The sequence below is a fragment of the Mustelus asterias genome, chromosome 17 (genome assembly GCF_964213995.1).
Source record: "Mustelus asterias chromosome 17, sMusAst1.hap1.1, whole genome shotgun sequence".
Classification (NCBI taxonomy): Eukaryota; Metazoa; Chordata; class Chondrichthyes; order Carcharhiniformes; family Triakidae; genus Mustelus; species Mustelus asterias.
In genome coordinates this window covers 62,506,493-62,520,301 of record NC_135817.1, presented here as the reverse complement: position 1 = coordinate 62,520,301, position 13,809 = coordinate 62,506,493, and the positions used below count along the sequence as shown (strand labels likewise).

Sequence of the window (13,809 nt, the reverse complement as noted above, 5' to 3'; positions counted from 1 at the left end):
TGGCAACAAAATGCATTACATGCATTATGTTGGGAAATTTGCAAAGTGGTCATTTGGATGTCAAAATGAAATTGCTTAAGCATTTTATGCTTCTATATATCTCATACCTGGTCGAAGTGCATTCAGTGTAGATAGAGTGTTGGCAAAGGCTCCCACAGTTTTTGCTTTGCCTTCTTCATCCTGCTCATCACTGTCCACCTCCATTTCCTCCTCTCCTTTCTCACTTTGGCCATCCTCTTGTACAGATTCTTTCACCAAAGGAGGTTTCTCTACTGTGACATCTGCCAAGAAAGAATATGCAGCTGCAGAAAGTCACAGAATTGAAAATGCATTTAAGAGCATTGGAAACTTGCCAATTTACCATGAAATTTGTATTTCCACAAACAGGAAACCAAACAGTACCTTTTGGTGTATTTTGGCATGGCAAACAGGATTTCTACTACTCACAATACATAACCTAAAATGAGATAATGCTACCAAGTTGCTAGGATGTTACAACTCACAAGGACCAACTCTATATTTGTTTTAACAAGCTGAATGATTGCTTTCAGTGCAAGTCCTGGTTAAGACGAATGAGTTAATCTGGGGGATGCCTGTTTTTAGCCACAAAATATAAATTTTTAGAAGTTTTCAAGTACAACTAGGAAATAATATTGTCCAGTACTATAACACTGTCATGAAAAACTTAGCTACGTTAGTGGGCATAATAATATGCTAATTCAGTCTGTTTTCTGTTATTACAGATTATTGTTCAAATTAATTCTATGCACCGTGAAAATAAAATTGTATACATTCAATTTTCAAAGAAATTTTATGCAAAAACAATCAGAAGTTGAATTATTCTTCACAGAAAAACAATTATTTTGCAATTGCTTGTTAATTATTTTAGAATAAGTGATGGGAGTTACATTAAATAAATGTGCACTCAGTATTAATGGCCAATTCCATAAGTGAATTTGCATCCTTTATAACGCAAATGTATTGACTGAATGGGACATTTACCAGCACATTTTGATTCACTTGAATACATCGTGTGTCATCACAGTGAATCCTTACAATGCAAAAGGAGGCCGTTCGGCCCATCAAATCTGCATTGACTCTTACCCAGGCCTACCCCATAATCCCCCTAACCCACACATCTTGCGACACAAAGGGGCAATTTAGCAGGCCAATCAACTTTACCTACACATATTTGGACTGTGGGAGCAAACTGGAGCATCCGGAGGAAACCCACCGGGAGAACATGCAAACTCCACACAGTTGCCCAAGGCCGAAGTTGAACCGAGGTCCCTGGAGCTGTAAGGCAACAGTGCTAACCATGGTGCCACTGTGCCAGCTTGATTTCCACAACTTTGGGAGATGACAAATTGTAAAGCAACAAATTTGTGTTTAACAGCTAAATGGACAGCATTCAGTACAAAAAGTGTGTATTTACAGTAATTTACAAAGTATACTATCCTCATGGAAATACAACAAACATGTTCTCCCAATACTTTCAACATAAAATTCATCGGCAAAACATGGTCATTCCCTTGAAAGTCATATAGCATCATGGTTCAGACTTACCACTGACCAACAAAGTCTAACACTTACATCATTCACTGCCTTTGAAGGTGCACTGAAACAAGAACATTAACTGTATTTTGTTGTTCAATTATATCTGGTTAATAGCCTGTTGACAGCTGTCAGTTATCCAAGATGCATATCCAGAGAATCACCCTCTATAAAACCATGGTGGTTCCAAAGATAGGGAGGGGGGAAAGATCACATAGGGATTTGAGCACAAGGATGACAATTTTGAGATGTTTCTGAAGTGGAAAACAATGTAGGACCATGAACACAGCAGTAATGGATAAACATGTGCAAGTTAGGATTCAGGCAATACTTTTCCTCAATGAGCTGAAGGTTGGAAGATGAGAGGTTGAAAGGAAAATAGCAAAACAGTTACTAGAAACTATGGGTTGGTTGAAAAATCACAAACTCACTTTGAACAAAGAACAAAGAAAATTACAGCACAAGAGCAGGCCCTTCGGCCCTCCAAGCTCCAAATACATTTTTGTACTGAACGCTGTCCATTTAGCTGTTTAACACAAAATAAATTTCTTGCTTTATAGCTTGAGACCATGCTGCCTGACTTAATTAAAACCCCCGATCCTTCCGGAGACCATATCCCTCCATTCCCATCCTATTCATGCATTTGCCAAGACGCCCCATAAAAGTCACTATCGTATCTGCTTCCACTACAGAACTTTTACTTTTAAACTGGCAGACACTGAATTTAAACTCAGACCCGAGAAGTAGACTTACAGTTCAAGGCAGTAATGAAAGTAGTCCAAAATAAATAAACAATGTAAATTTAATTTACTGTTGAAAACCACCATTTCTTTACATCTGTAATGAAGAAATATTGAACTGTGTACCTCTGCAATGTTACTTACTTGAAACCTGAGAGTTCACATCACTTTTTGCCAAAGATTTTTCAAGATCTTCCTTATACTCTTTCTTGAGTTTATTTACAATCTTTTTACTGTAATTTGATTTCTTGACTTTAAAAACCTCTTCTTCTGTAGAAGGAAACAGGAAAGATAAATCAGGATGTTTAAACAGCAGGCAATGTGCAATTTACAGATAGGAACTTTTGCATCATCAGCAAACAATTGATTTGAAAGTTTAACTCTTTTTAAGAAAAAGTAATTTTAATCGTCCAATGAACAGAATGAAAAATAATATTTCAACATGAAACAAGCTTGAATCATGAATATCCCACACCAACACTTTGCTCTTTCTCCTTCTGCTAATGGCCATTTCCTTGATCAGAAAAGCTGCTATTCTGTGATACCTGTTACCAGTTTGGTGTGTATTAGATCAATCGTGCTTGCAGGGTCCACTATTCTCATCTTAATGCTCTATATTTAATTATAAAGAAACAGGAAATTTTTGGTCATACCCATTAATCTAGCCACACATCGATTTAAATGGTTAGATAAAAAGCCATAAGTTAGCAACAATGGTCTGAATTTTCGTAGAGATTGAAAAGTCAAATTAGCATTGGAGCCCCGATCTCAGACGTCCTGCACCCCTCCAATCCTGTACACAACACCAGTGGTTCAGGGAGATAGCTGCTCATGGAAAAGTGCAGCTGCCTTCAAACAGATGCAATTTCTGTTACCGGGCTGCCCAAACTACAGCTCGTGGGCTTTAGACATTTGAGGAAAAGGTCTAAAGTCAGAGCTATTTGAAGGGGCCCCGGTGCCATTTGAGAAAGACACGAATATGTTGAAAAATAAATAAGCTCAGTGGAACTGTCAAGCTGGCAAGTCATTTAAACCCCTAAGCACTTTACATTTTTGAACAACCTGCTGTGGCTGTTTGCAATTTCAAGAGATGTTTGTTGACATAACCCTGAGGGCATTCATAATAGGATTAGCTACTTATGAGTGATTACAGAGCCTATCATTACCACAGTGGGGGTCTTGTAAGTTCACAGTTTAATTGAGAGCTCCAAGTGGTTATAAAGTCTTTAATGTAGGGCAATGAATTCAGATGTTTTCATAAGCAATTAAGCACCTGAAGGAATTTGAACGTATTGATTGGATTAAGAATGTTTTTTTTAGTAAATTGAACTTTATTTTATTTCATCTCACCATAGATCCTGAGGTCTGCCCATGATGGATGCTAGATGAGTTGGCATGCAGGATGTACAGCCAAAGGGTTGTAGGTAGGGGCATTGGATGGCACTAAGTTGACATAGGAGCTATAAAAGGCCAGGGGGAATAGGTAGAGGGGCATAGGTTGGCATGGAGATATGAGGGGCCATGGGGTCAGTGGAGTGTTTGAGGGAAGTGAGGGATGAGAGCAATAGGGCTTTTTTATTTTCTCATTTGATAGTGACTGAGACAAAGTCCCAGAGCACTGAGGAAGGCCTGTTGAACAGCTGCCTTGGCACCCAGCAACCCCAGCATTGTTGCTGGGGACAGCCGACCTGACTGTTGTTAGCACTTGCATCCATTCCATGCACCCACTGTTGGAACCAAGGCTGCAATGAGGTCAAAAGCTGAGTGACTCTGGTGGAACCTAAACTGAGCAGTGAGCAGGTTATTGCTCAGTAAGTGCTGCTTCATAGCACTGTTGGTGACCCCTTCCATCACTTTACTAATGACTGAGAATAGGCTGCTGGGGTGGTAATTGTGTTGGACTTGACCTGCCTTGTGTGTACAGGACATAACTGGGCAATTTCCCACATTGCTGGGTAGTTGCCAGTGTTGTAGCTGTACTGGAACAGCTTGGCCAAGGGTGCGGCAAGTTCTGGAGCGCAACTCTTCAATACTATTGCTGAAATAATGTCAGGGCTCATATCCTTAGCAGTATTCCATGCCTTCAGCTGTTCACGTGGAGTGAATCGAATTGGCTGAAGACTGAATCTGTGATGCTGGGGACCTCCAGAGGAGGCCAGTATAAATCATCCACTCGGCACTTCTGGCTGTGGATTGTTACAATGCTTCAGCCTTTTGCTCTGATGCGCTGGGATGGAATATTTGTATAGCCTCCTCCAGTGAGTTGTTTCACTGTCCACCGCCACTCATGGCTGGATGTGGCAGGACTGCAGAGCTTAGACCTGATCTGTTGGGTTGTGGTCAGCTCTATCTGTTGCCTGTTGTTTACGTCATTTAGCATGCAAGTAGTCCTGTGTTGCAGCTTCACCAGTTATACACCTGATTTTTGGTATGCTCGGTGTTGCTCCTGGCGTTTCCTCCTGCACTCGTCATTGAACCAAGGTTGATCCCTAGCTTGGAGGTAAAGGACATTAGTGAACCAGATGGGTTCATACAACAATCCGTCAGGTATGATTCCATGGTTATGATTATGTCCAGCTGTTGCTTGGCTAGTCTGTGAGACGGCTCTCCCAATTTTGGCACAAGCCCCCAGATGTTAGTGAGGAGAACTTTGCAGATTCAACAAGGTTTGCCGTTGTCATTTTCGGTGCCTAGGTCGATGCCAGGCAGTCCGTCTGGTTTCATTCCCTCGTCTTTTCTTTGTAGTAGCTGGATACAGCTGCGTGGCTTGCTAGACTATTTCAGAGGTCATTTTATAGTCAACCGCATTGCTGAGGGTCTGGAGTCACACATAGGCCAAACCAGGTAAGGACAACAGATTTCCTTCCCTAAAGGACGTTTTTTTTAAATGATAATCATCAATGGTTTCATGGTCATCATTAGACTCTTAATTCCAGATATTTTTATTGAATTTAAATTCCATCTGTCATGTTGAGATTCAAACCCAGGTCCCCAGAGAATTACCCCAGGTTTCTGGATTACTAGTTCAGCGACAGTACCACTACATCACCTCCTGATTTTCTCAGCTCTACACTCCCAACTCAGGAGCAAAAGTTCAATTCTATGACCACTGAAGGAATCTTCTCATACAAAGGAGCAGAAACTGAACTAGAACATTAAAACAAACTAGATGCTTTGGTCAACATCACGACTCAATAACTTCAATTTTTGATGTTGAAACTAAGGTTGGCAAACATGAAAAAAGCCTGTTTCACAATTAACATATTATTTTGAGGTAACAGAAATAGAAAAATGCTGGAAAAGCTCAGCAGGTCTGACTGCATCTGTGGAGAGAGAATAGAGCCAATGTTTTGAATCTGGACGACCCTTCGTCAGAGCGGCCATCATTATTTTGAGGTGTTTGAGTACCTTAGTAATGTTTTTACTCCTAAAGTTTGCGATGCAGTTAATATTGTAACGAGTGCTATCTCTCTGGCAGTCAGAGGGAGCACCTACACAATGCTTACAATTCCAGGGTGATCGAACTTTTATATGGACAGTTCTCAATACTTCAACCGTATTTCCTTCCTTCCCACATTTAAAGTATTCACCTACGGATGTACTTTAATTCATCTTTAATTCTCCTCACCTCAAGAAATACTCAAGTCATCAAATCAATTCCCTTTCCCCTAAAAATTAAACCTTACAGGTTGTTGAACATTAACCGTGATGCTACAAGATGCAAAATTAATCCGCAAGAGACTGAGAATTTATCCCTTATATTTACTTCTATTTAGCACATACTGCATCACCTGGAATACTGAAAGACACCTGTGTGGGATACACGAGGGATTGATTTAGTAAAAAACAAGAAAGTAAGCTATTGTGGAGCCACAAAGAAAATGACATAAACTAGGTCAATAACAATCTGCAATGATTCAGTTTGGATGTGCAATGAGCTAAAAAAACAAAAAAGTGGCAGCAAATCATCCATTGAAGGGGGAGTGGGGAAGCATGAAAAGCGATTTTACAATATGGTCTGATGAATAAATAAATATAAAGGATCAGTGTATGAACTATATTAATGCTTATCACCAAAGCTCTGTAAAGATTTAAGAAATGTTCAAGGCCATAATATATCCTGAGTTTTTAAGTGAGTAACAAATTATTTTGTAGCTTGGTACATTCTGAAACCGGCTCACATACAATGTGAAAAATATAAAAAGGATCTGCAATACACAATGCAATAAAAAGGCAGCCCTAATTCTTGTTGCCTTCAACTGAAATTTCAAGAGTCATGATGATCCCTGCCAGTTTAAAGAAGCCAACTCTCTCTGCAGAGAGCCAGCTAGTCTGTTTTCTCCCTTCCATGTGTTCAAGCTATTCTTGGTTTCTGCTTGCCTAACAAAATGGCAACCTTCAGTTCCGAGTTGTCTTTGCTCTAATCCACTTTAACAGTCAATATTTTGTGAACACTATAACAGAACTCAGTGTGTACAGGTACCCAAAATAATGCAAGTCTCTTTGAAGAATTAAGGTGAATTTTTGCAGCAATGATCATTTTTAGAAAGGCTTCTGTCTGTAAGCAAAAGTCTAAAATGTTAAGATAGGCAACCTAAATGCATAAGAAAGCATGGCGAGTTAATTTCTAAACCCCGACAACAGAGAACAATGGAAAATGTAACGGTCCAATTGAAAAGTGTACAGGTTGAACACTCTGCAATTTGGAAATGCTTCACAGGTTATTGCCAAATAATTTAATGTCGCCAGGGTGATCTTTAGCATCATTTCATGCAAGTTACAAAGTTGAAGCCTTTTATTAAAATAAATTTGGTAAACATATGGTTTTTTGTAGCAAAATGACAAGTTTAATGCTCATTTGTATTTGTTGTTACTGATTTTCCTCATCTTTGCCAACAATTACACATGGCTGATGAGTTTTGCTGGCTAGCTTAATACAAAACACGTAAGCACATTCTCCAGGAGGTAATGTTATTGTGTGTATGAAACATAATAAGCTATATCAAAACTTTTCCTGAACATGTGCTAAGTGGCCACAACAGTCAAGGGAATGTATTAAAAGACATTCATGTAGACAGTTTGAGCTTTTATTCCAGCACTCTATAAACACAGCGATCCTTATAGAAAAAAATCACATAATCTTCAAAGCCTACAACTATTTCTGATTTTTCCTCACTTATGTCAACAGCCAGATATGACTGCTGAATTTTGGCGAGTAGCTTCACATTGCATCAGAGAATGGATGTGGGAAAGACATTTATAAAGCTGATACTAAATACTTGTGGAGGGGGCAAGAAAAATTAAGCTCAAGCAATTTACAGATCCATTTGAACTCTATATTGAATATGCTCTCAAACTAGTTTCCAGAGGTTTCCTCTTCTGAGTTTTGCCATTCAAATCAATTTTTAACAGGAGTGCATCCTCGTATTAAGTTGATCTTTCTCTACACCCTAACTATGACTGTGACACTGCATTCTGCACTCTCTCCTTTTCTTCTCTATGAACGGTATGCTTTGTCTGTATAGCGCGCAAGAAACAATTCTTTTCACTAATACATGTAACAATAATAAATCAAATCAACTCACTTCAGTGGTTTTGAGGGCCATTATAAAGTGAGAGCAGAACTTGTGTGGCTCAGTCACTCAAACTTCGAGAATGGACTTTAGTTTGGGATAGTTTCAGAAGGAAAGGCAATTTTTACTCTTTTGACTCTAATGGAAGTACGTCCAAGTCTTTCTTTCTCTCTATTCCTTTTTATACTTGGATATCCAAATCTACAGACAATGGCCTAACTAGTATTTTTCAAAATGTAAATATTTCTTTATTTTTGCACTCTATTCAAAACAATATTTGCATAGAGGATTTCAGAGGCAGTTATGTTTTAAAAGGTCTCTTTTAACTCAATATAAAGTTGGAAATTTGGAAGAACCCAGCTTAGAGACATGACTAGTTGCAATGGGAGCAAAACTCAAACTGAAATCTATTGAAATCAAGTGACAGTTTTCACACCTGTACACAGTAACTCTCAGAAAAGGGGTGAGAGCTGATATTTGAGACACAAACGAGGCTGATATTTGAGACACAGATGAGGCAGATATTGCTCTGCAAAGAAGAACAGCTACTGTGGAGAAGCAAGATGCTTAAAGAGTTTGGTTCCTGCTCAAAAGGAATGGGACATAATCGATGGTTTTTCTTTTGGAGATTTAAGGAACAAGGAGCTGTTGAGGTGAGCCTCACGTATGGAATTCGGATCTGGAAGACTCAGGCTGAGTGGAATGATTGTCAAAGAGCGGCAGTAGTTTTGAACTAGTGCAGCAGGGAGAAGTGAGCCTGTCAGAGTTGGGAGAAATTATAAATTGTTCTTGGAACTGCTGTATATCCACCAGAAGTGAAAGGGATTGTATGATTTATCTCAATTGTGTTACCAGTTAAGTAAAAGTGCCTTTTCTTTAGCTGGGTGTAGTGAGAAATGTTTGACCTGTGTTAATTTTAGTTTGTCTGTTACAGTAAAATACTTAAAAGCTGAAATCTTGTCCTTTGCTTATTTCCACTCATTTGGGAAATTCATCTCTTCTTAAAAGTTCAGTCTATATAGGAATCATAATATCTATAGGACTAAAATACGATGACCCTTTTTATAGCTTTATATTTGCATTTTCAGGGAACTATATATTTAACCACAAACTCCAGGTCTCTATCTATCCACATCATCAGTTGTCTTTTAACTAAGTGCATGGTTTCAATCTTTTATTTTACTGAAAAATGTATTACCTCACACTAAATCTATCCGAATTATTGCTTGGCCACTCATTGCATTATTTTATCCACATCTTCTCAGAGACCTCAATACCAAGCCAAAGCTGGGTGGAAGGGTGAGCTGTGAGGAATATGCAGAGATGCTTCAGTTTGATTTGGACAAAGCTGAGTTAGCGGGCAAATGCATGGCAGATGCCATATAATGTGGATAAATGTGAGGTTATTCACTTTGGTAGCAAAACACAGGAAGACAGATTATCTGAAAGGTTATAAATTGAGAGGGGGGAATGTGCAACGAGACCTGTGTTTCCTCGTACACCAGTCCCCGAAGGTAAGCATGCAAGTACAGCATGCGGTAAAAAGGCAAATGGTATGTTGACCTGCATCGCAAGACAATTTGAGCAGGGATGTCGTGCTACAATTATACAAGGCCTTAATGAAGCCACATCTGTGTGCAATTTTGATCTCCTTATGAGGAAGGATCATCTTGCTACAGAGGGAGTGCAGCGAAGATTCATCAGACTGATTCCTGGGACGGCGGAACTAACATATGAGGACAGATTGATTCAGTTAGGATTACATTTGCTGGAGTTCAGAAAAATGAGTGCGGCGACGGGGGTGGGGGGAGTGGATTTCATAGAAGCCGATAAACTTCTAACAGGACTAGACCGGGTAGATGCAGAAGGGATGTTCCCGATGGTTGAAGGGTCCAGAGCCATAGACTAAGGATATGGGGCAAACCTTTCAGGACTGAGGAGAAATTTCTTCACCCAGAAAGTGGTAACCCTGTGCAATTCACTACCACAGAAAGCAGTTGAGACCAAAATATAAGGGTGGTACAGTGGTAAGCACTGCTGATTCACAGCACCAGGGACCCAGGTTCGATTCCCAGCTTGGATCACTGTCTGTGCGGAGTTTGCACATTCTCCTCATGGCTGCATGGGTTTCCTCCAGGTGCTCCGGTTTCCTCCCACAATCCAAAGATGTGTGGGTTAGGTGGATTGGCTATGCTAAAATTGCCCCTTAGTGTCAGGGGGACTAGCTAGGGCAAATGTATGGGATAGGACCTGGGTGGGGTTGTGGTCGGTGCAGACTCGATGGGCCGAATGGCCTCCTTCTGCACTGTAATTGTATGTTTTCAAGGAGTAAGCCATAGCTCTTGCAGTGAAGGGGATCAAAGAATATAGGGGGGAAGACAGGAATCAGGATATTGAGTTGGATGATCAGCCATGATCATAATGTATGGCAGAACAGGCTTGAAGGGCTGTATGGCCCACCCCTGCTCCAATTTTCTGTTTCTCAAGCCCATTCTTTAATGCCATTAGAAAAAAAAATTGAGATTGTAATTTACATATATAAAGAACAGAAATGCAGTACTGATCCCTGGTGATAAGCCTTCACCAGAATATTACACATATACGCGAATAGTTTCCCGTCCATTAACCAATTTTCTATCATGAATATCAGTCAGATGAAAGGGCATCAATCTGAAACGTTAACTTTCTCCACAAATGCTGCCTGACCTGATTTTACCAGCATTTTCTGTGTTTATTTCAGATTTCTTGCATCTACAATATTCTGCTTCTCTACCCATGTTTAGGAACATAGGAACAGCAGTAGGCCATTCAGCCAGTCGAGCCTGCTCTGCCATTCAATATGATCATAGCTAACTGGGCACTTTAATGCCTTTTACACACTCACTAGCCCCATAACCCTTTACATTACTGTTTCTGTATTTTTTGAGTCAGTTGCATTTTTCTCATGAGACAGCTTACAAAACACCATCTAAAAATCCACGTAAGGCTTTTCTGAGCAGACACTTAAAAAAAAAACAGCTGTCAAAGGTAACTCACTTTTTGCAAATTAATGCTGGCTGCGCCGGAATCTAAATACTTATCAATATGATCTCAAATTTGGATTCCAAGAGTGTGTAACGGACATTAAGCCACAGTATGGGTAAACTTGTTTATCCACCCCTACTTTTTTGAACAACCTCAACACAAAATTGCATTGGTCATCGACTCGAAATGTTAATTCTGTTTCTCTCTACGTGCAGATGCTGAATCACAAGAGGATTGAAAGATTGCTGTATCTGCAACTCCAATCTAGAGTGTGTATTTATTTATCTTACATAGATCTTTCTGTTCCTGGCCGTTTCTCCCACTGAGTGCACACGTTACAGTCAGATGAGTAACAGCAGTTTGAGAATGGTGAAATTCACCCCCCCCCCCCCCCCCCGCCCCAGTCTCGGATAAAATGGAATCCGACTCCTTAATTAAGTTATATAATAGTTTAGCAGCAATATTCAAAATTTGAGAGTCTTCATTATCTATTTTAACTTTCTCCACAGATGCGGCCAGACCTGCTGAGTTTATCCATCATTTTCTGCTTTCGTAACTATTTTAACGAGCTGTAAGAGTACACCATTTATGGGTGGCACAGGTGGTTAGCACTGTGCCAGGAACCTGGGTTTGATTCCCAGCTTGGGTCACTGTCTGTGCAGAGTCTGCAATTTTTTCCGGGTGCTCCGGTTTCCTCCCACAGTCCGAAAGACGTGCTGGTTAGGGTGCACTGGCTATGCTAAATTCTCCCTCAGTGTACCCGAACAGGCGCCAGTGTGGCAACTCGGGAATTTTCACAGTAACTTCATTGCAGTGTTAATGTAAGCCGACTTGTGACAAATAAATAAATATCAATTACACATTCCTTGAAACCCCTCCAGCTCCCTCCCCTCCACATTAATCTGAAGCCCAGATCCTGCGGCCTCTCCTCACCTTCCTCCTCATCCTGGAAGCTGAGTAACGCGGCCCTGGGCGCTTCTTTTTCGCGGCCCCGTTTCTTGTCTCTGACGCCGAGTTTGGTCGCGGCGAGGCAGGGCCCGGCTTTGAGAACGAGGCCTGGGGTGGCTTTGACAGGCCGCAGGCCCGGCACCGCTTTGAGAGGAGTGAGAGCGGCAGGCAGTGAGTTAGCAGGCCCCAGGCTCGGTAGACAGAGCGCGGGCCTGGACAGCGCTTGTGGGCCTGGGCCCGGGCCCGGGACGGCGGCTGGCTCGCTGCTGCCCTGAGGCGGCGGCGGCGGCTCGGCGCTTTTCTCGTGGCTGTTGTTGGTAAGCGGGGCCTCGGCCGCCGGGCCCGCCTGAACAGCCTCCTGGTCTTCGCGCTCCTCCTCCTCAGAGTCGTTCCGCCGCCTGAAATTCCGCCGCGATTTCTTGAACATGATCACCCGTAGATCCAAACCGGCAGCAGGGAAACAACTCCGAGACACTGGCGGCGGCTCCCAGACACAGCCCGCCCGTCACAGCGCCCCCCAGAGTCACCTCCCGCCCGTCACAGCGCCCCCAGAGTCACCTCCCGCGCGCCCGCCCGTCACAGCGCCCCCCAGAGTCACCTCCCGCTCGTCACAGCGACCCCCAGAGTCACCTCCCGCTCGTCACAGCGCCCCCCAGAGTCACCTCCCGCTCGTCACAGCGCCCCCCAGAGTCACCTCCCGCCCATCACAGCGCTCCCCAGAGTCACCTCCCGCCCATCACAGCGCCCCCCAGAGTCACCTCCCGCCCACCCGTCACAGAGCCCCCCAGAGTCACCGCGCGCCCGCCCGTCACAGCGCCCCCCAGAGTCACCTCCCGCCCGCCCGTCACAGCGCCCCCCAGAGTCACCTCCCGCCCGCCCGTCACAGCGCCCCCCAGAGTCACCTCCCGCCCATCACAGCGCTCCCGAGAGTCACCTCCCGCCCATCACAGAGCTCCCCAGAGTCACCTCCCGCCCACCCGTCACAGCGCCCCCCAGAGTCACCTCCCGCCCATCACAGCGCTCCCGAGAGTCACCTCCCGCCCATCACAGCGCTCCCCAGAGTCACCTCCCGCCCGCCCGTCACAGCGCCCCCCAGAGTCACCTCCCGCCCACCCGTCACAGCGCCCCCCAGAGTCACCTCCCGCCCACCCGTCACAGCGCCCCCCAGAGTCACCTCCCGCCCACCCGTCACAGCGCCCCCCAGAGTCACCTCCCGCCCACCCGTCACAGCAACCTCCCAGAGTCACCTCCCGCCCGTCACAGCGCCCCCCAGAGTCACCTCCCGCACGCCCGTCACAGCGCCCCCCCAGAGTCACCTCCCGCACGCCCGTCACAGCGCCCCCCAGAGTCACCTCCCGCACGCCCGTCACAGCGCCCCCCAGAGTCACCTCCAGCCTGCCCCTCACAGCGCCCCCCAGAGTCACCTCCCGCCCGCCCGTCACAGCGCCCTCCCACAGTCACCTCCCGCCCGCCCGTCACAGCGCCCTCCCACAGTCACCTCCCGCCCGGCACAGCGCCTCCCAGAGTCACCTCCCGCCCGTCACAGCGCCCTCCCAGAGTCACCTCCCGCCCGTCACAGCGCCCTCCCAGAGTCACCTCCCGCCCGTCACAGCGCCCCCCAGAGTCACCTCCCGCCCGTCACAGTGCCCCCCAGAGTCACCGCCCGCCCGTCACAGCGCCCTCCCAGAGTCACCTCCCGCCCGCCCGTCACAGCGCCCTCCCAGAGTCACCTCCCGCCCGTCACAGCGCCCCCCAGAGTCACCTCCCGCCCGCCCGTCACAGCGCCCTCCCAGAGTCACCTCCCGCCCGTCACAGCGTCCCCCAGAGTCACCTCCCGCCCGCCCGTCACAGCGCCCTCCCAGAGTCACCTCCCGCCCGCCCGTCACAGTGCCCTCCCAGAGTCACCTCCCGCCTGTCACAGCGCCCCCCAGAGTCACCTCCCGCCCGCCCGTCACAGCGCCCTCCCAGAG

The 13,809-nt window shown here is 44.7% G+C and overlaps 1 protein-coding gene across 1 annotated transcript in view; it reads right to left on the bottom strand.

Annotated features, from left to right (window-relative positions):
- The window catches only part of paxbp1 (PAX3 and PAX7 binding protein 1), a 46,525-nt gene extending 34,161 nt beyond the window's left edge, over positions 1–12,364 (bottom strand). Inside the window, exons 1-3 of the mRNA XM_078232817.1 lie at positions 11,825–12,364; positions 2,439–2,564; positions 108–281 (exon numbers count right to left, since the gene is read on the bottom strand). Coding sequence (XP_078088943.1) covers positions 108–281; positions 2,439–2,564; positions 11,825–12,266 — 742 coding nt within the window. The 5' untranslated portion in view covers positions 12,267–12,364. The remainder of the gene's footprint in view (positions 1–107; positions 282–2,438; positions 2,565–11,824) is intronic.
- Between the last annotated feature and the right edge of the window lie 1,445 nt (positions 12,365–13,809).